This window comes from Harpia harpyja, chromosome 6 (genome assembly GCF_026419915.1).
Source record: "Harpia harpyja isolate bHarHar1 chromosome 6, bHarHar1 primary haplotype, whole genome shotgun sequence".
NCBI classification, from domain to species: domain Eukaryota; kingdom Metazoa; phylum Chordata; class Aves; order Accipitriformes; family Accipitridae; genus Harpia; species Harpia harpyja.
In genome coordinates this window covers 67,064,599-67,087,801 of record NC_068945.1, presented here as the reverse complement: position 1 = coordinate 67,087,801, position 23,203 = coordinate 67,064,599, and the positions used below count along the sequence as shown (strand labels likewise).

At 41.0% G+C, this 23,203-nt stretch overlaps 1 protein-coding gene across 6 annotated transcripts in view; it reads right to left on the bottom strand.

Moving 5' to 3' along the window:
* Positions 1 to 251: 251 nt before the first annotated feature.
* Positions 252 to 23,203, bottom strand: part of MKLN1 (muskelin 1) — a 106,331-nt gene continuing 83,379 nt past the window's right edge. For 5 of the 6 annotated variants that reach the window (XM_052789595.1, XM_052789594.1, XM_052789596.1 and 2 more), the window contains 4 exons: positions 22,529 to 22,668; positions 19,747 to 19,849; positions 11,502 to 11,556; positions 9,445 to 9,759 (listed from right to left, as the gene is read on the bottom strand). In XM_052789595.1, coding sequence (XP_052645555.1) covers positions 9,638 to 9,759; positions 11,502 to 11,556; positions 19,747 to 19,849; positions 22,529 to 22,668 — 420 coding nt within the window. In that variant the 3' untranslated portion in view covers positions 9,445 to 9,637. Of the gene's footprint in view, positions 9,760 to 11,501; positions 11,557 to 19,746; positions 19,850 to 22,528; positions 22,669 to 23,203 lie in introns of all 6 variants that reach the window. The other variant, XM_052789593.1, reaches the window with a different exon arrangement.

The following is a 23,203-nucleotide window of genomic DNA, read 5'->3' as shown; positions in this document are numbered from 1 at the left end:
CTGCTAAGCACATGCTGAATTTATGGGATACCAACCCAGCCCATCCCTGATTTGAAGGAACAGGATATTTTCTCAGCTGTTCTGCAGTGCAGAGGGACACGGCAGGCTCCTCCAGCAGGAACAATGCCTGCCACCCAGACACAACACACCACCAGATTCACAATTTCGGCACCACTACAAGACCTTCACAGACATTTTTCCATTCTTAGAAGCAAGCAATGTTAGAACGAACAGATCTTAAACACCCTTGCTAGCATATACATTTTTATTAAGAAAAAAAAAATGAACAAAATACATTCTCTCCTTATGTACATTACATACAACATAACTACATTTGTAGATATTCCTCGTATCACTCATTCATTTATGTACAGCATGGGGCTTACATATCAACCCAGAAATTATCAAAGATGATTTATGCCAAGGAAGAAAATTAACACTCCAGGCTGAACAAAGATCATCCATTTATCTGTAAAGAAAAGGGCAGGATGGGGAATCACCAGAGTCCAGGAACAATGCCTGTAACCACCATGGGCTCAACATAGGACCAGTCAATATCTGACTTGCCTATTAAAACACGTGTGCAGTTCACAGCGTTCATCACCCCACGGACACTCCTTTCCAGCCCAGGGCTGTCTGCACCTCTCGGTTCAGCTCTCCTGTGGTCAGGTGTCTGAGCCAACAACTGCAGGACAGATACCAAAGGGAATTCAGACCGACACCAGAGTCTGTGGGATTGCTGTAAAGATGCAAATGCTTCAAGTCGGATGCCAAAACAGAAAAAAGGGCCAAATTGTGGACAGGAGGTGGACACTCAAAACTCCAAGCACTACATAGGGGTAGCCAGCTTTTGGGGACCACACGAGGGTGTAGGAGGACAAGATAAACATCGAAGGTCCAGACAAACAGACCATCACACGGTATAGCACTACAGTAAGAGTAGAGGCAACAGCTCAAAGAAACAGCTTGAAAAAGCACCCCTAACCAGGTGATGGTGTCCAGCCAGCCAGCTTATCGGTGTTAAACCCCAAGCTACCCAGATCCTGACTACACTATCAACTCATCTAAAAGAGAGGTTATTTCAGCAGTTTCAAAGTACGATGTTCAAAGGGAAAACATTTACCGAGGCTCAATACTTCTAAAATGAGGCACGCTGCATCTCAGCATCTAAATGTGCAAGATGCACATCACTACCAGCCCACAAGGATAGGAACGTCATCTCCCATTAATTGAGAACGAGCCAACAGGCTTTAATTTTCTGCCCCTGGGCAAAGTGGTCTGCAAGGTTCGGGGCCTCCATGACTCAAGACTCCCATAAACACAATTGTTTGTATAATTAAGCTCTTTCCCCTGGCCTACGATCTCCCCAGCATCCCCTCATTTCCTGCTGTGGAGGAGGGTATGCTGGAAGACATAGCAGAAAATACAGCTTTAGTAAATAGTAACAGCTACTAATAACTAGGGTTTTGTTTTCTTTTCCACTACCCAGCACAGCAGCTTCTGAAGTGAAAAGCGTTTTGCACATCAAAACATCAACAGGAGGGAGAGAGGGGAGGAAGGATAGGAATGATGAGGGACAGATGAAGGAAAATATTCAGCCTCCACTGCTAGTTTGCCTTCCGAATTACCACAGCAGACAAAAGGGGTAAAGGAGTCAGCGGCACAATAGTTATCTCCTCCATGGTTAGATACAAGGTAGATAAAACTCTTCTCCAGTATAAGAGTTCTCCGCAGTGCTTGGGGAAGGAAATCAGGCTGTCATCTCTTGACTAGCATGTATTACTGCAGGGTAAGCAGAGGTAGAAGGATCATCTGCTGTTCAGACTGGAGCATTTGCAGTCAAGTCATTGACTTGCAACTAAGAAAGCACAGGTTGGTAACAGCCATTTTCCCCTTTTAAGAGCTGAGGTTTTTTGTCAAAAGCTCAAAAAAAAAAAATCCACTTTTCAGCCTTGAAGTGGCTTCTTCAATGAACAGACCCTGTTCACACGCTGCAGCACTTTTCTATTTAGTGAAACACAAAGTAATTGATTGAATCCCTTGGGCAGCTACTTACAAAGTCAGGATATTTAAAGTGTATTTTCTCATCACTGGGGAGAAAAACCTGTCCATTGGTATTTGGGACATGGAGAAGACTGCAAGGACTGGAGCCACGATTGTGGTCTAGCCTCCCCACCAGCATATTAATTAAGAAGCTAATCTCCCTTAATGTCACTGGCAGCTTTCATCAGAAAGCTCTGAACATTTTTAGGTTTTAACAATCTCTTAAGATGGCCAGACCTGGTCTGATAGCTGGTTGTGCTGCACAACCTCCAGTATGTTTGAACAGTGTTAAGCCCAGCTGGCTTCCTTGCAATCGCTGCAGAGGGACTGGGGAGAAAAAAATTTTGTATTAGTCTCTCTGGTGTCTTTGGGGTGAAGAGGGCCAAAGCTCGAGGCGAAGTTCCAGGACTAGAAGATCCTGGTATTGCATCACTTCGATTTGAAAAAGAGCCAGAGAATCCAGCTCACATGAAAAAATAGGCTCCAAACAGCAGACCTACTTGCTAGAAAAGTCTTCAAAGCCCTTCCACAAAAGACAGACCACATTTTAAACACATACTCACATGTGCCACCACTACATTATCCCAAGCCTATTTCTCTTCCCATTCTCTCTGCCCTGCTACGCTGCAGAAATAAACCAAACACCCCAACTACCAGCCGTTTGCCTCCACTGGTGAAAGATTTGGGATGATGAAAGCAAGTGCCAGAAACCTAGGACAACTTAAGGGTTGGTATCATCACCTTTTTCTTCTGTCAAACAGCTGTCACACTCCTGGGGCCACGCAAAATAAACCCTTCTGAGATAGGAGGGAAGGCTTATCACAGTGCTGAACGTTGGGGTCACGGAGGGGCACAAGTAAATAGGTGTATGCTGCAGTGTTACGCTGACAGCACACCGTGCTGCTGCTGGGAAATCGGCTCCCACGCTTCCCCATCCTTACCCTGGAGAAGGAACTGCCCTTGGGGAGAACAATGTAAATCACGGGGATCCTCCCTGACTGTTTCAGAGGCAGCAGTAAGGAGTTTTGCAAAGGAAGCAACTAGAGTATGATGATGTGACACGGATGTGACATGGAGAAACTGATGCCTCAATAACCACCACACAGCTCTAACCTTTAATTCTTCAGCAGATGCTCCATTAAACTTAGGAAGTCAGAAAGCACAGCATTTTAATAGCAGTGAACAGTCACACAGGGGAAGAAAAAGTCAGAATAAATGGGGGAATACCCAAGGGACCATGCTTTGACCATCATGCTGGACAGCATATAAACTATGATAGATTTTCCTTTCAAATTGGTAGCAAACCCAAAAATCTAACCTGGTAGAGCCAGTTTTGAGCTATTCACTCACGCCACCTCTCCCAGGAATGAACTGCGATGCCACACTAGAGCTGAACAGAGTCAACTGATTTCTGACAGGACTCAAATACTTACAGTCTCCAGGTCCTCAGTAAAAGCTGTGCTGACTTACAGCTAACAGCTGGAAGCCAAGGAAACATGTACCTTTGTCTGCACCAAGTATAAATTAAGATTTCAGGGTACTGACAGCAGCTTAAGCAAGTCTGCGGCTGTAGATATTCAGAAGCAGAGCCCTGAATGCGGGTCACAGCAAGTATCTGGAGTTCATCGCTAACAAACCAGTTCAAGCATATGAAAGCAAAGGAGACAGCAGCAACACGTTTTGGATCTGTGCTTGGGAAGATGCTGCCTTGCAGACCTCTACACCTAAGCCATATAGCTGGTGTTCTATACAACCCACACAACCACTATCCTCTTCAGAGGTTTACGTATATAATCAAAGCATCCGTGGATAATCCAAAACTCCATCCAGTTCTTTGACCTCTGCCAGGAACACCAAAAGTATACCTGCTGGCATCAACTGTAACGTTTTCTTGTGGGACTCTCAAACGGCAATACGCAGGTCATTAACTGGCTTCCACTCTAAAACCGCATTTGGATCCATTGCCTACAGATAAAAGCATCTGGAATCAATTTATCCAAGCGCTGAGCCATGTATTATTATAATTGTTCCAGTACAGTAAACCTACTTTTTCCACTCCAACTTTTCATTATAATAGAGGCTTTCAGTAAAACAGGGATTTTGCCTATAAGTCATTAGCACAACTTGAATAATTTCCAGCACAACCTTTTCCATGACAGGATATGATCAGGTCTACCCTACCCATAGGCATTTAGAGATACACTAACAAGCTTCTGATAGTACATTTACATTTCAACTGTATTTACAGCTTATATACTACTATCAATCTATATCAAGAACAAGTCATATAGTTGTTCTTAAACTCTCCTTTCACAAAATAAGACCCGTCTCCAAATGATCATGTGTACTTATTAAAATTGGCCAAGCTCATTCAGAGTTTCTATAATCTTCCCCCTAATCAGAACAGCAATAATTTTTTTTTTTAACTGGGCCCACCTCTGTTTCTGTAATAACTACCGCTATAAAACAACACAAGCACTTCCAGAGACATACATGAATTGCTTTTACTGTCAGGACTTCACTTGACAATAGCCAAATAATCCTTAATTCTGAGCCAAACACAACTAAGAAGCTAAAATTCAAAGCATACACCAGGACTCAAGGTTTCACAAGACATTTTTCCACTTCTAAAAACAAAGGTACTGAATGGAAATGTATTTAATAATTTTTGCCATTTTTCCCAGAAGCAGCACAGCATTACATCAACAGAATTACTGCATGTACAGAGATGTAGGAGCATTCAAGTTTAAGGTTGCACAGAGCTAATTCATGCTAAAAGTTTCACTCAATAAGCTCGACGAAAGTATTTCCTTCTCAGTTCTGAAATACAGGAGGCAGCAAGAGAATTAATAGTATTAACGTTACAGGTACCTGCCACCCTCCTGCATCTGAAACAAGCAGCACTAATGCTAATCTTTCTTACAATAAGAGCGGCAAACAAGTTTCAAGTGTTTCTCAGAACACTGCTCTGAATTTATCACTTGTCTGCGGCACTCACAAGTGCAGGTTTGCACCACAGGGCAAGATCAGCGTACAATTTTGTGACAAAGAAAACTCGCTTCTAAAAATTTGCACACATCAGGAATATGAGTCAGAAAATGGCTGTTCCACAAAGCCCTATGGAAAACACTCTCCCAGAGCCATTACTCTGCTTTGGAAGGAGTCGCTAGCCCCCGTACCTCCGCAAAGAGCCTGCCCTCCTGCCAATAGGTGGGTCCACTTAATTTGCTTACTGACTCCTCAATCATTAAATTTTCAGGCTAGTTTATTATAATCAGTGAGATCAAAAAGTTTCAGCAATTTAAGCCTGTCACAGCATCCTTACTCCAGTACAATCCTCATAAAGGGAACTTTTAGTATGCTCTTCAGGAAAGTTTCCTAATATCCCTCTGGTTGCCACTGCACAAGGCAAATACCTCAGAAAAGCCTTTCCAACTGGGCCTTCAAAGACTGATTTTCCAAAATGAAAGTATGATGTTGCTAACCGGTGTTCTGGTAGGAACTTCCAGCCTGAGCCCTGAGCCAGCGTGTACCTGTGTGTACACAGAGCCATCCTGGGCAAACTGAACTGAATCCCAGACATTTATTTACACAACTGGATATGACTACCTAAACTACACATACACAATGCTGTTGAGAGAAAGGGCAAACTAACCTTTTCAGAAACAAAGTTCTCCCTCCTCATTACACTTAGCAAAAGGAAGAGATGCTTAAGAATAAATGTCACAAATGTTATCTTTAAAAGAGCCAGAAGAGAAAAGCTACAACTAATTTCAATAACCACTTTGCATCACCCTCCAGGTCTCCCCAGGATCAATATTAATTAAGAAGGTGGCTATAGTCTTCTCATTCTTAACAACATCATCTAAGTAGGTCCTTCTGCCACCTACCACATAAAAACAAGTTAGGTCACACTGCGATAGCAGTACTTGCCTGGAAAAGTCATTTTGGGAGAACTCTTAAGGACTTTTGCCTCGTGACTACTATGAGGGGTTGTATAAGACAAACATTAAGAAACTCACTTAATTCTGCTTAATCCAAGTGACCAAAACTCAAATCCGAAGGGCTTTATTTCTCTAGGAAAATGTGTCACTTGATAGGAACAACTTTGCATAAAGAATAATTTCATGTTTTCCAAAGAGATGATCTGCTGAATAATATTGTAAGGGCAACTAGGCTGAAGGCCAGTGTCAGTGAAGAACCAAACTCATGGATCTCAAAAGGTTGGTTTTTTTTTTTTTTTTTAAAAAAAAGCTAAATCAGGACTGAAGTCTTGAAGACTATATCAAGTTTATCCCACCCTGACTTCCTATAACTTTAAAAAACATACCAGAACCTTATAACTTTGGCTTTAAAGACCCCAGTGATCATAAATGAGTCTCTCTGACAGGTAATGATGCTTTCTTTTGCAATACCTAATTTACAAGTTAACACATCATTTAGAGATAAACTACTGTAGTGCAAAGATTATACAGTGCTAAATCCATATAAAAAGTCACCTTATAATATAAGGTAAAGGTAAATATAGTATGTTTGTCTTGTTTAAGCTAAAAAGCAGTTTTTGCTACAGCCTGCAAGCAAGAAGGGTGAGGTTCGAAGACTTCTCACATACAGCTTGTATATTTATAACACTGCATGCACTGGGCTATGAAACATTTTCAGGTGGCTGTTTTCAGATCAAGTCAGGGTTTTTTCTGTTTGTACTTCAGTATTTCTGTAATGACCACATCTAATGCTTTCCTGGAATATCACCAGTATCTTTGAAGATCTGCATGTACTTAAATTCAAACTCTCCCTGTAACTGCTTGTTAATAACTGGCTTATTTTGAAAGGAAATTTATACTTCAATGCTCAGAATTTTTAATTAGTTTTTAAATCAGGTAGTGTAGCATACACCAATGCAAAGAAATCATTTAATTTTGATTCCTAGCTTTAAGGACACAGTACCAGGAAAGACCCTTTGCAAAGCCACAAGAAACCTTCACTTTGGATTAACCTCTCTGGCCACAGGGTGCCTCTGCTGCTCAACAAATACTCCAAAGCTGAGCAAATGTTTCTGCTAGTTAATCACCAGCTGTAATCCATAAACTGTACTCGTGCGAGCTGAAATCGATCTGCTCAGGATAAAGGTAGGTCAATATTTGATCATCCTGAAGTGCTCTCATTAGCTGTGATTGTCAGTCCTGCAGAAGCAGTGTTCACCTCGTTCAGACAAATCATTCATTTATGCTATGCTACAAAAAACTGAGCCAGGCTGTCAGGCTTTGCATGCACCCCCGACGCAGAGGACAATGAGTTTTGATCGAATTTCTATAACACAGATCAAGCCTGACACGATGCACTGCTCGGCACCAACGCCATTCACAAAGCTTTTGGCATTCCTAAACTTCCACTGCCTGCGCACCGGGGCTCCTCAGTCTAGTTGTATCTCTTGGGTTCAGCGTCAACATAGTCATCGAAGGTGTACGCATAAAAGTTTACTAAGAGCTTGGCTGATTAGAAAACTGTCACAAAAAGCAATTAATCATCTGACTGAAGTTGAAGAGTACACAGGCAATGAGATCAAGCAATAGGGGAGCACAACAGCACTATAGTTTTTAGTACTAGAGGACTGCAACATTTTGGCTGGTTGCATTAGAAGTGCTCAATTCAATCTCAATGGAAACAATGCCTCAGTTGGAATATTCCCCCAGTATAGCACTGCCAGCATCCACATTCGTACCATATAATCTCCACTTTAACTAGTTAACAAAGCGTCAGCAAAGGTAGCACATTGTAAAGCCTAGTGGTGACGTAAAACTTTCCATGTCACTGGAAAAAAAAAAAAATAATGCAATGTTTCAAAGAAACAATTTAATCAGATTTCTTTTACTGCACTATGTACTGAGCGGATTCTTCCACAGACATCTGATTTGCCATCCACTGAAGTATACAATGTCTAAACAGACTCAAGTTACAGGTTACTTAAAAACACTATATTTGTATAGTCCTCCCTGAAGACAAAGCAAAGCCCAGCCTCTAACATATTGTTCTTAAGTGACTGAACACTAGTATGAGATTTTGAAGTTATTTCTAACGTACCAGGACTACAAAAGTCACACAAAGAACATGATAAAGAGGTAATACAATGCAATCAAAGCAAGCAGACACTCGAGCTCTGAAAAAGACACTTCACTAACTCTTTATTTCAAGAGTCCAAATCACCTTTGCACACACAAGACTTCCATCAAGTTCAACAGGAGTCATGTAGCCACAGTGGGTGCAGCAATGATACCCTCCTGGCATGAACATTTCTGGACATAAAGCTTTGTAGTTTCATATAAATATTTACATCTGCCAGTTTGTACTGAATGCTCACTGACACCAAATGCGAAAAGTATCTAATGCTGGGTATGCGTAACCTTCATTCCACTTCATAGTGCAGCACCAAGCCCTTACCTTATTTATAAAGAAGGCTTTCAGCGAGGAAGAATATATTTTCTATACATATGCATGAGCTTGCTTTCAAAGAGATTTATGCTAAAAAGGCCTCCCTCACGTTCAGATCTAGGTCTAAAATGCATTTAAAAGTGAATGAGCTGCACTACATAGGAAGGAGACAAGCTGTTCGGAGCAATCCTCTTTACATTTACACATTGACAAACGCACACAGAGGCATAGGTGCATGTAAACGAAGACAATCTGCTTCAGAAATCCTACACCCAACCGGGAGTAAGGTTGCAGAGGTTGGGTGTGCGTGTGGTGGAAGACCCAGTTCTGCTGGGCTCTGTGAGGACCTGCACAGTTTCTTACCAGAACAGCACAGCAGCGAAAACAGAACAATCCCTGAAGAGGGGCCTGTGCAGATGGCGACCGCACTCCCGTTTTCCAGTGATTTCTCTGAGGTTCCCACTTGCCTGTCAGGTTTAAGTGGAAGGCTCCAGAGAACAGAGGATAGGCATGTAGGCATTCAGGTTGAGATCAGGTATCAGATACAATTAGACACCACTGTCAGCCCGATTCTGGGACAAGGAGACAGATAATTTGTAACACGTGCTCCCCTTCACATGACACACTGCGATTACAAGACTCAAGACACATACATTACTATTACCTCAACGCGTGCCAGTGTCCTGCCACCAAGTTACTCAGCTGCTGAGGATGGAGTTGTAGGATAAAGCAATATATCATGACTAGCTACAAATGAGCAAAGAACAACCTCCTCTCCCTTTCTCACAAAACCCAAAATAAAACCCATCATCTTTAATTCCAGACAACCCACAAATCTCCGTTTTCCTCTACAGGCAAAAACGATCACTTCATGATTGGGTTTTTTTTTTTTATCTTTCCCCCCACCTTTTCATCTTACATTTGCTAACTCAAAATCCAAAGTCAGAAAAAATATATATATTTAGTCGGAAGTACGTCAGTTACATTTTATTAACCTACTCCAAGGGAAAAGCTTCAGGGATTCACCATACAAGTATAAAACCCCTTTCAAACACCTAGGGGTTACTATATTACTTCATCCCAGCAGTCAATCAATGCAGTAAAAAAATTAAAATACTGAAAATGGATGCTTTTCCCCTCTTCCACATGTCCAGTGATTGCTCCGTTACAGCGTGATGAGGTCCACCAGGTTGCCTTTAGGAGGGGTCATGTTGTCTGGAAAGAAGTTGACTAGCGTATCAAACAGCTGAGTTCTCTGCGCATACGTGTGGTCAACATCTGAAAATCCTGGGGGAGGAAGAAAAAGGGAAAGCAAGTCAGTGCTCACTACTTTAAACACTCAGTTTAGCTGTGGCATATGCCAGTTGTCCATTTTGGACAGATGTTAACTGTTTGCTACTTCTGCCGCAACTAACAAGGCTGCCAGCTCTCCGTCCCACTACTATGTGCATATAAACACAGAGATCACAGCACCCCAAGCCAACACTGCAATCAAAAATGCCATAAAAAGTAGTAAGCAAACGGCTGTCAAGCTCATTGACAGTCCTGAAGAAATGGGGGAAGCAAGAGTCCTCAGGGAACTGCTCTGATGTCCCAGAAAACAAAATCTGTGTAGCTATTTTTATTTGGTGCCTCGTTTCTTCTGTCCTCAGGCTTTCCTCATTATCTTCAGTACTGTCTTAACCAGAACTGGTACTTGCATTGCTTGCAGTTTTTCCTGAGACAAGCTCTGCTGATGGTAGGAGTCCCAAGTCAGAGTTGCTATTTAATCACTGGACTTGCACCGAGGACCCAGGCTGCATCTTGGCACAAGGGTGCTTTGCAAAATAGTTTTGTGAAGTGCTGCCTCCCAACAGGGGAGGGTTTAGTCTGCAGCAGAAGCATTGTTTATCCAAATCCCCATACTTAAACCATCAACAGCAGGAACAATAGAGCAGGCATACAACAATTTCCTCTGCTTTGTATTACTTCAATCACTGGTATCTCAAAGGAATGCTTTTTAATTCAGTGAACTTGCCCTTCAGTTAATCAAAGTCAACCAAGTTAATCAAATCAAGGAGGGCTTAGTTTTTTTGTTTTATTTTAGAAGTACCACTTCATGTATGTATCCTCCTATCTGTAAATAAAGTATTGTGTTGTGTCAAGAACTAATTCATCTTTTAGAACTCTTAAAACTAGGGAGAAAACAACTTTCTGAAACTTGGGGTTTCTTCCTTTAAAAAATTCATCTTATAGCATCCACTAGACAATGTCTTCCAAACCACACAAGCTCAGCAGAGCTTCCTCATCCAGCAGGGCAGATAGCGCAGTGGGCTTTTTCCTTCCTTGAATTCCTTAGATTGGGAATTACGCGTTCGTGAAAAACTGAAGTCATCCGTCCTCCTAGAGAGAGTCGGTAACTTGAGGACAACACATCATTACAAGAATGTAAGTTATGCCTATAGCCTTCCTTCCTATACCTTGCCCAGGATTAATCTCTTAACTGTTTAAAAGAGTTAACTGGACAGAATAGTGAAACAAATTATGGCTTTGGCTCAGACCTCCCGTTTCCAGCCCTACACGCCACTGTTTTCTTCGCTCTTGACATTCTGCCCAAAGAACTAGTTTTGCAAAGAACACAGCGAACCAAACTACTCCAGGAATTGCAGTTATCACAGCAAACAGAGCCGTAGCCATGCTGTGAGATTCCAAAGTGACATGACAGGAGGTGCTTTATTCTGACCAAAGCTTCTGTTTATTTGGGTAACAGTGAAGCATCAGATGTATTAAGAGACACAAAATGATCCCAGGAGGCATGGGTTTAAAACCACTGGTGACAGATGTTTTAAATATGGGCTCAAGGCACTGGACACTGGTCATTATAAATAATCTCTCAAATGTCTATGTAGTGGCACTTTGCATATTCAAAACTGAAAAAGGCCTACAACATTCACATGAACTATAACGTTTGATATAAAAACCAGCAGAAACTAACAGTCATTATCAGAGGGAACATACTCAGTATAATTCTTCAGATACACAATACTCACCAAGAGTGGTGAAATCTGAGCCAGACTTAAATAATGCTGAGGCAAGAAGCTGAAACTGCAGAAGAGGAGGTAGAGGGACAAAGAAAGAAGAAAAAAAGTATTATTAATTGCACAGGAAAAAAACCAAAAGATTCACAGAAGTCCAAGTGGTTTTAGAGTTGCTGGGTTTTCTTTGCACAATCCTTAGAAGTACTGTGCCATACACATGAATAACAGCAGCAGACACTTTCATGTGAACAATACAATTTGTCACCTTGGCAGAGCAAGTTGGATGGTTTTTCCTAGAATTAGAGGAGCATTGATGCAATTAAAGGTACTTGACTGGGAGCCCTAAAACCTATTTTTTTATATATACTCTTTTGCCTCTCTGGCAGATATCACAGTGCAGAAGTAAGGTAGAGCCTCTTCCACACAACATTCCCAAGGAAGAACGTGGTACAGTCTCAGCAAGCAAGGATTAGATGGCATGAAAACAGTGTAGCTGCTACAGTGCAGCATGAACTTCTTGAACACAGAGAAAGCTTTAAATGGCAACACCCCTTTTGAAGTACCAGAGAAGCTCGTATCACAAGTTTAAGGGTATCACAAGTTTAAGGGAACGTCTTTTTAACAAAACAAAAAAAAACCAAAACAAAAAAAAGTTCTTTGCTTGGGAACATCAGAATCATGAGTAAAAACGTTTTAAGTAACACGTTCATGGTTTTATCCTCCCTTAATGTCTTACTGAGACACTGAACACAGTATCTTCTTCTGCCTCGGGCTGCTGTTTTCAGTTACCCACTTGTAGCAAAGCTTAGTGCTTTTGTCATGTTTCCTTAAAGAATTAGCCGATTCCTTAAAGGCTTGTAATCTTTTGTCTCCTGTCTGTGTCTTTACAGCACACAGCCCGAAGGAAAGAAGGGGGGGAAAAAACCAGAAGAGAAGCAAATATGTTCAGGGAAGGAGTGGGAAGAACAGCCAGGAATTACATATCCATCAGTTTAATTTCAATTTCAAGAAAAAATGGGAGCACAGACTATTTGCAGGCATCTAGGTGCAGAGAAGGTGACGAGTAGCAGCCAATGTGGATTTGGCAACAAGTTGTATCACATCAATCTGATTTCTTCTACAACAAGGCAGCAGGCCCTACGGATCAGACTTGGCAATAGACATTGTCCATTTTGACTTTCATAGGACTTCTGATGCTTTTATGTGATATTTAAGGCAAATTATTGAGGCATCACCTAGATTAAGCTAACAGGGAATGGCAAATAGGTCAAATAACTTTACTGTGGGTAACCGTCAATGGTTTGACATCAAAACGGAGCCATGAATCAGAAGTGATTCATCTGTGCCCCAGGGTCGGCATCATTCTGGGTTTTACAGTGATCACCTGCTTGACAGAACAAGAAGCGTTCACTGAGTCCACAGACTTTACACCACACTCAGACAGACTGCCAGCATGGTAGCAGACAGGCTTCAGAGTGTTTATCCATTTCATCCAGCTTATAATGATGGATTAAGGTGCAATTCACTAGGGCCAAGTGCAAATCAACATAAACAGGAGAAATCAGCTATACAAAACAGGTTGGGGTACACAGGCTCTGTGAAAATGCGTTTAGGATTTGTAATAGATCAGTATCACCCTATTGCAAGAATGACAAATGCATAGAAAATGCATGCAAAGGAGTAGGATCTTCAAATAAATCAAGTACTCCTGTTATCAAGGCTCATAGGTCTCATCCACAGTAAGGCAACCACTTCTGGATGCCCTATATCAATTAGCAACATATGAGGAAAGCACTAGAAAAAAATCAAGTGGTCTGAAAAATCAAGCTCTATAAAAGTTCAAAGGAGTCAGGGTTGCAGAGCTTCCACAGAAGAAAGTCCCAAGGACAAAACTGCAAAAAGTCACAAATGTAAAAGGCCGCTACGAAAACGTAAATCTACAACTAAGTGCAAGAAGCCACAGAAACACTTCGGCAAGATCAGTTTCAACATTTCATGGGGGAAAAAAAACAGTCTAAAATAGGGACAGTAGCACGCCGGATTAAGTTTGCATCTTTTGGGGATGCTAACACGTGAAGCTAGCACTGGAGGTATTTAAGAACAGGTTAGAAAGGTACAGGATTGACAAACTGCAGAACAGGGGGAAGTTGTTGATTTAAGCACCCTCTTGAGTGCAACGTCTGGTTACATGAAATCAAAAGGGATTGCAATGCTACACGTGTATTTCACTGCTAGCGTAACTTGTAAGAGTTGCTTGGCTCCGAATCAGCAACGTACTTCAACAGATGCCCAGCATAAATAGCTCCAAAAGTTCCAATAAAACCAGTGGCTAAATCTGTGCTGCTTCTGATAGCAAACGCCATGTCCTGGCCATCTTTCCCTCCTACACAATTGCCTTACGGGCCTGCTGCCAACTGCCTGGTAGCACGTGAAGCTGGCTATGCTGGGACAAAGCTGATGCCACATGCTTCGAGGGGTTCCCTTGCCTCCCCCAGCAACGCCAGCAGCCACCCTGCTGCAAACAGAAAGCAAGCCGTGCTTGAGGTTGGGTCTCAGGATGCCCAACTAAGAGACCATATAAGCAGGATCCAGCTACAATCTCGCTGAACTGAGACCAAAAATTCGTTTAAAAGACTCTCTGCCAAGTATTCCAGCCTCATCTGCACTAGGCACGATGGATTTTCAGCTAGGAGTTTCTTTCCAGCTTTGTGGGGAAGGAGCATCTTGTCTCCTTCTTCACTGATGACGCTGCACTTCAGTTAACCTTGAGGTTTGTTGTTTGTTCTGAAAATTTATGTATCATCTCACACTTAAAAAGCACTTTCTGATAGAAAAGTAAAGCACGTAAGTTAAGAACATAAGTTTTGGACAGCACTGAGCCTAATCTGGTTCACTCTGCATTTGCATTACAATGCCAGCTAACAGTATAATGTTCTCCCAAAGTACCCCTACTTTTTTTTCCAATCCATAGGAAGGTTACTGCTTACTCAAGACCAGGTTTCCTACATACCATTCACAGCATATATCCAATACAGCGTTTTCTTCATGAAGTTTAAACTCTTCTCTAAAGAAGGAATTAACTTCTTCGGTTTTTTCTATCATATTAATTGTTATCATAATAGACAGCACTTCAAACTGATTAATTTTGGGTCCCCTATTTGAAACTACCAGAATCTGATTTTTTCAAAATACATAGTGATATGCAGCAGCTTCTGAATTCACTTGCAGCCAGAAGAGCAAAGCCCTCAAGGAAATCACACCTCAGCTCTCTCCCAACAGGCACCAGAATGAAAGACCCAATTAATGACCACCTACGAAAAAAGATTTGCTTAACGTCACATAGCAACTGTGTTACAAAGGCAGGACCAGAATTCAATTATCCAGCAGAAGCGTCCAATGCTTTAATCACACCACCACCCACTTTCTTCTGACAATCCCTCTGGCTCACTGGCTTCATCCATTCCAAATTAAGTGTCCATTCAAAAGACAACAGTTCTCTTCATTACACAATTAACTTTTCTCTCGGGGAGCCAACCCACCTTCTGAACTGAGGCAGGGGTTCCTCAGAGATAAATATATATGGTTAACCAATATGAGGCTGTATTAGTTACATATCTGGTGCATTAGTTATATAATCTAACTAATATAATCAACCACATTCAGAGAGAGGCCAAATTAAGACTACATAGGTAATATTAATTCTGGCATTTTCCATCTTATGACCTTCATGTTTCCACCATTACTGTGTTTTTATCAGTTATGTGTAATTTATCTACGTTTCTACCTACAGCAAAAAAGCAATTCTGCCCTGTGGCAGCCAATGCAAGTTTTAGTATATTTACTGCACGCTTCTGCCTTTTGTGCAAATGAAATGGTTAACACTAAGGGGGAATAAGTAACGCCTTTTTGGGATACCCGGCAGGTTGTGTGAATCAGACATAATTCCTCCTCCATAATGTCTGTATGGCAAGTGCTCGGATCACAGTGTAAAACAGTTTCTCAGCTTTGACCAGTTCTGTTGGGCTGGTGCCTTGTAGTGTAGGCTCAAAGCAGCAAAGAGAGGCTCAAATTCTTTGAGGACGGAGCCATCACTAGCTGAGGTTGGGAAGGCTGAAAGCTGTTTTTGTAAAGGCTCCTTGGCTCCAAAGCCTCTGTTCCTGCAGCACTCAGACTCTGAAGCTTTACAGAAAAAAAAAATCACAGCAGGACACAAAGAAGAGAAGCATGCTTTTCTTAGCTCCTTCCTAGAACTATTTTTCCCATTTGGGCTTCAACTTTCCCAGAAATATCAGCCTAATGCAGACTCAAACAATACTTCTGGGCCCCGCTGGCTTCATCTGGCAAATTTCATAGAATCATAGAATCATAGAATTTATTAAAGACAAGGTCTTAGGAATGGAAAGTATGAAGCAGCCTTGAACAGGGGCCTCCAGCCTCAGTCTACAAGCTAGTCAGGCCTCAAACTGGCCTCCAGGTTCTTGCTCTTTCTTCTACCATGCTCCAAGAAAAACATACTTCAAGTTTTACTTGCACTTTATATCTGTTTTATACAGAGATCATGGGATTGAGCTTCACCAGGAGTTGAATCTCAATCTCAACATACAAAGTCATCTTACTCCCCTTTACTTGGACAGCACTGGGCACTTTTTATATCATCTTTATTTCTTCTATACCCCACTAAGCAGCAGCCAAGTTCTGGGTATGTTACTCCAGTGTTCAAGCAACACCACCTTTAGCCTTGTATGTGATCTACTGATGTTTCTGTGCTCTAATAGCACCTGTTTTTTCCTTGACACAAATACAAAACTTGGAATTCATTTTGATCTTCTATCTTGACCATCCTTTTATCTTTAAAAGCCTCTAGCTGTAAACTACCACCAGATGCACATCTGTGTGTATATGAAATAGAAGAACATCCATGCCACCAGAAATTTTTACACCAACAAATGCCAGTCTTTTATACGACCTCAACCTCTGCATGAACTAGAACACACAAACTTCCATGTGCTCTGGGGATCTATCCTCCTTTACATACAATGTCAGAGCTATTAATCTACAGCCAGTAAAAAAAGATTCACTGACCAGAGAACACTGAACTAACTGAAGAGTTTTAAGCTATTTCAAGCAGAATCACAGTTAAAGAGAACTGGATCTGCATTTGTGGGGAACAGCAGACAGAGCTGGCATATAGCCTGTGGCTACTAAAACACGCACCCATGCAATACCTGTTACTTGCAGGCATCTACTACACTTTAGAAAAATAAAAAAGAAAATAAAACTATAATCCTATTAACATCCCTAAAATTCACAACAAAGGAACAAAAGTCTGGGGCTATGTTTCTACTATCAATCATTCATGCTACTTTAAACAAAATTGGTTACTAACACCAAAGTTTCAAGAACAGTCTGTTTATTTTCTTTGGCATCCAACTCAAAACAGCTGAAGAGACTTGCCTAAGTTAGAAGAAATTACTTCTATTACAAAGCCAGTAAGCCTTACCTCAAAGTGAAATTCTACTTGTAATATTAGATAACACTACCCATATCTCAATCCATAAAACATGAAACCATATAGACCAGACTCCAAGAGAACTGTAGCACAAAGTTGGGGATAAACTTATTCAGCTTGGTCCTTCTCAAATTTAACAGTTGCCCTAGAGAGAGAGAAATGAACAGGCAGAAACCAATTCTCTTAACGTTTGCCACACTAAGAAGCCGTACAACATTCAATCACTGTAGCCAGCACGAAGCAAGCCAATCAGATATATAGCCTTTGATATTAATTAAGACAATCTCAACTACAAATAAAGACAGAATATGTAGGTGTCTGGGCTGAGATACACAAACTGGTGCTTGAAATTTGATACAAAATCCAAAAAGCCTGCGTCAGTCCCTTGGAAAGCACAAGAGCAATCTGAAGATGTAATGCCAGAGCAAAAAGCCAACTCAATGTGATAACCGGAAGGTAAATTGACGTCAACTGGAAATACACCCAGTCAGTACCAGCGCAGTAGCTGGCTCTATGCCATATAGCTGGCAGATCTGTTGCAGCATAAAAAGCTTTGGATGTTAAAGCTTTTTGACCAGCACAATTTAAACAAAAACAAAACAAACAAAAACCCCAAACCACAAACAAGTCAAAAAAAAAAAAAAAACCCAACAAAAAAAAAACCCAAAACCACCACCAAAACCCAAACAAAAAAGCCTCCCAGAAATTGTTAAATGATTTTAGGAGACCACTGGAACAGAAGCTTGAATTCTGCTGAATGGTATGCGTTGATCAGATGGACCAGCATGATGGACAGAAGCTATTGAATTTTGTTCAGATCAGGCATTAGGCCTGCAGAGAAAGGATTCACAACATATTTACTCAGCTGGACTGAGCTACCTAAGCTTATATGCTACATCATTAGTGTGCAGAACACTAGTATGCTCTACGAAAAGGGATGATTTTTTTTTTTAAACATTTTATTCTATTTCTACCTTGTATGATAAAGCTACTACTTTTCCCCAAAAATCTCAGAAGAGCCCATGCAGTCAGGTAAATTTTTCATTATTACAAGGTGGACAAGTTAAATACTACACCCTGAACTGGGAAAATCAAATGTAGACTATTAAAGGATTTCCTATGCCAGATGTGGACAATGGGCAGCTTTTATGGCAGTTCCTTTGGTCTGCTGGTGACAGTAGCCAGCATGAACTAAAAGGAGAGGAGCTTGCTGATTACACCACAAATGTTTTCTGTTCAGGCAATAAAAAGGCACAGCCAGTCATGAGATGCAAGATCTCTTTAGGAGTAACTGGCCAAAATGAAACATGGCCTTCACAGGCATGATGGGGCTACCAGCGCACAGGTACGACATGGAGAAAAAGGGAGATCAGAGAACACAGGACATGGTCTTATAGCGGGTGGGAGGGAGAAGAGAGCATCAGAATGGTTGTTGTATGTTATAGGTTATTACAGGTTCAAATAGGAAGAGGAAAGTTCTACCACACTGGGAAGACGGGGCATAATTGGGCTGAGCCCCCTTGATGCATGCTGCATGGGGAAAAAAAAAAAAATTATCTCCTTTTCTAGCTGAAGAAAATCAGCATTATCTGTTATTTGTCTTTCCTATGCTAAAATGGCTAGAAAGGATGTGAAATTACTTGATATGGGACAATTTGAATGAGAAACCATCTAACACAAACCTTACAGGCACAGCACTTAAATATTTTACTGGATCAGATGTTTATAAATGCTAACCAGAATTTGACAAATGTGATCAGTTCCAAGATCCCAATATGAGTAAATATTTTTTTCCTTGATTCTTCTAACCCTACAACTCTATACTGTGCATATGCAAGAAGCATGTTCTCCCCCAAAAGCTTCTAGTGCCTGTATAATGATCTTTTCTTTATGTACAGTAACAAGTTAAAACCACCAGATCAAGTGATTTAATCCAGAGACTCAGCATGGAGTAACAGCGCCCATTCTCCTATTGCAATTTTATAAAAGAAGCTGTCGAATCACCTCCAAAGTCATTAACGGAAGAAGAGAGTAAGAACCATGGGCTCCTCTTCCTCATTCCATAGCTGGCTGCCCCAAGTTCCATGTGGAAATTAATGGCAGAGTCAAATCGACCACCTTATCTGACACTTTTCACTATTTCTTTAAGCCTTTTTGTAAAGCGACACATACTGCGGTAATGGAATCAAAACAGGAAATGGGAACAAACTTCTGGAACAAATAAAAGAACATGCCTACTGGATAATATTCAAAAGGCAGAGGAAGTAAGATTTTAAGGTTAGCGAGCAATGTATATATACAATCTACTTGCCGAAATACTTATCATCTAGAGAAAGCCCTCTTGCCCTCCCCCAGAGCTACTTAATATTGACAAGTCAAAAGGCAGAGTGCGTAAGAGTTTCTATTCACTTTCTACCACACAAGCAACTACAGACTCGTGACATTTCAGAGAGTTTACATTTCAATTAAAGCTCCCAAAATACACACCAGTACTTTGGAATTAAAACAAAGGCCTAGTCTTCACTATTATGAGTACAAAAGCTATTTTACAACTGCAGTTCCAGATAAAATGACTGCTTCTAAAGCAGTATGATCTTTAGAGCGGAGAAATACATGATATAGCAAAGTGTCATGCACCCGTAGAGCTTTTTCAAACTGAATAAAAACAAGGTTTAAGAGGCTCAAAACTCCACATGAGAACACAGTTTACGTTTTTTTATAACTAAGACAAGGATCGGTCATCATTACCTCTTTTGTCTCCTCAGGGTCCGAGTGATCCACAGTTACATACAAATCATTCTGCAAGTACTTCAGTGCACTAAGAGGGTCAGTCTGAGCTTTTTCTTCAAACCTGCAAAGAGACAGAAAATTTGAGCACAGCCATTTCCTTCAGGACTAAGTACTACTATTTCTACAAAGAGCAAAACCCATCTAACGAAACCTTCAGCCCAGTATTTCCAAACACCACAATGTTAATGGCAGCTCAGCCTCCTACTTGCAGCAGTACATGCTTTCAAGCCAGACTGAAACACAGAGGAGAATTTTTGGGGGGTGTAAGGGAGTTACAAGGGCAAAGTATTACACTCTTACTAAAAATATTCAAAAGCATATGTACAATAACTTCTTAATACATAAATATAAAACATTTAGTACAGTTCTTTTTCCACAAATAAAGTAAGGTATGAGTAGCACCTCATGTGAGGAGCACAGTTCAGACACAGGCAAGCCTTCAGCACTTCAGTCCCAGGGATATTTACATTCCTGACTGTGCAGAAGTGCAACTAAAAGTACAGGGATGGAGAACGCTCCCCGCTTCTGCCAGACAACGGAAAAGTGGACGACAGGAGTGAAAACCCCCAGATTCAACGAATACTGTGCCTTAATATCCCACCTTCGGAAAGAGTACATGTACGTAAAAATCCTGTGCACTACCACCATTATTTTCTCATTTTCTTTTAATGAACAGAAACTGTAACTTCTGTGAGTTCCCTGAAGAAGTTAATATAGCTCTCAGAAAATGACTCTAGGCTCAGCACCATCAGTGAGCAAAGCCACTTCCCTGCAGCACTGAGTTGGATGCATAAGCCTAGAAAAGATGAGGATTAAATTACCTATCTTTTTCTCCTATCACCTATCCGCCAAGTAGAGTATCACACTCTGTTTGTTGCCTTCTCCATCACCAATACACAGTATTAAGCCTTCCCAGGAAAACAGCTCAGACAATTCTGGATTCTTCCAGAGATGAGGACCCTACTTAACTGCCTTGTATCAACTGCCTTACAGGAACACATCGTATTTTATTCATAATATATTTCAGTTACTTTTAACAGAGTATAGCTTGTCAAACTGAAAGAAGTCACATTGAATAGATTTAATCATACTGTTATTTTTTTTATTTGGGTCATTGACTTGGCTATTTATACAGTAGTGGACATCTGTAGCCCAAATTTTGAAATTGTCTAAAGATGCAGGTCATTTAGCCAGTGTATGGAGCACTAAGACTATGTCTATTACCTGATGAACATGACATTTGGGTATTTAAGCATGATTTCTTCCAAACATTCACATAGATATTCTTAGATGATATTGCCATGGTCCAGGAGAGCTGAAGGACCTGAAATAAGTGGAACCACTGACACCTTGCTCTTCTACGCCTAGCCAGCTTAGTTCCACTATGGCTGACTGGTACTAAACAAGCTAATAGGCCAAAGAGGACTCCAGCTGATGCAGTGGATTTGCTGTGTATGCAAGCCAAGTGCCTGTTCTGGTACCTAGAGCTTGATGGAATGCAGGTAACAGGCAGCCAAGTGACTCTGCAGCAGCTCAGCTCCAGCCCCGAGAGGCACACGAACTCCAGAGGCAAAGCACCCATCATACCAGTCCCTGGCTGGTCATGTTTGGCTCCCTCATATGGACCCCAATAAATGGGAGCATGGTGCATAAACCCCAAACTTCTGCCAGACAATATGCAGCAACATTTCCTTTGAGTGCAGTTTAAGCAAGTAAAAACAAGTAATCCAGAGCTGTCTCTGGAGGCTGTACAGCTGCATTTGCATACAACCACATGTGGGTTTAATAAACCTCCCAGATTACTGGGCAAGACCTTTATTCATTCTTGTAGGTATTCATATCTATTGCGTGGCTAACCCGCTAAAGGCCTCATCCAGCCACAGTGATTATGAGTTGAGTATAGCAATTTGCTTGCTGCCTCAGAAGTAAAACACCATCAGTAAAAACTGACCTCCAACTCTTGGCAGAACCTGATAACAAAGTATTCTCACCAAGAATGCAGAAAGAGCTATTTATTGGCTTCAAATAATTTGCTGGGTCTTGAAAGGCTGTCTCGCTGCTGTAATTTCTTGCCTAAGGCAACACCATAAGCTTGATTTTGAAAAGCTGTTGCCCTAAATAGCAAATATAAAGCAGCTCTGAAGCATCCAGAGTGCAAGAAGCATCACAGCCTAGCTGAATTCTGCATAAGTGAGATCTTTCAAGTGATTCTGAATGAGAAACTCTGATGACCTCACCACGGTTGAGTCTCAGATGTGCAAAGGCATCCAGCCCCCAGACTTCATTAGCATCCTTGAGAGCTGTTACTATCTCCTAGCACAGTGTTTCAGAAACATTCTCCATTTCCTTGGGAGGTGACAGTACCAAAACACATGTTGATGAACAGCAGAGTGAAAAGGGAATCTAAAAATTCCCCACAACTCCCCACACAACAGCCAGATTTTTCTAGTTTTAGAATAACACGGTAAAACCAGAATGAAGTTAATTTTGTAGTTTAGCCCTGCCCCACTGCTTTTTATTATTAACATAATTTTTTAAAAATTAAAAATAATCAAGAAACCTGAAGATGATCACATAATCAATGAAGTGACGTCTCCCAAAAGTTCACAAAATATTCAAGTTTTAGCAACTTAAAAAAAAAAAACAACAACAAAAAAAACCAACAAAAAAACAAAAAACCCACAACAAACCACCAAATACAATGGAAAAGAAAATTGCAGAACACCTTTTGTTTCTATACCTGTGCTTTCTTATGAGGTATTTGCAGTGTCTTAGCAGATATTCCTTTGAAGGTCGACAGAGCTTCAGAGACCAGAAATCGTCTAATCTCATCTTTGGAGAGCAGGACTTACCAGGATTCCCTCCAAATAAATAATGAACCTAAGCAAATGAGAGGCAGATCAAAAAGTTGATTGTTTGTGTACATCCATTAAACAAAGATTATTTACTATGTCAGCATCTTCGTAGAGGTTTATTCTGGAGGGAGAAAACTGTCTTTTAGACAAGTTGCTCCATCTTATTATTAGCCTTACTTCGTCCCCTAGGAGATGAATAAAGTTCTCTTAAACTGCTTACATTTTAGAATAAAAAAAGCTGCACTGTTAGCACCTCCCTCTAGCAGATTCCTGAGACATTTATAAGCATACATCCACAAACCATGCAATCTCTTTCTTTAGAAAAAAACTATGAGCGTGATAAATCCTTAAGCATCTAAGATATGAGCAGAAAAGAAGGACCTGAGCCAAGTGTTTTTGCCCAGTTCAAAATACTTGATGCAAACAATACTTAAACTGATGGATTACCAACCTCTTCTCCAATCTTGTCCTCAAAGACTCCAAATTCTCGTTGTCGTGAGAGGCTAAATTAAGGAACTTGTATTAAGCCTTTCTCTAATTTGGGGATGAGCAGATTACAC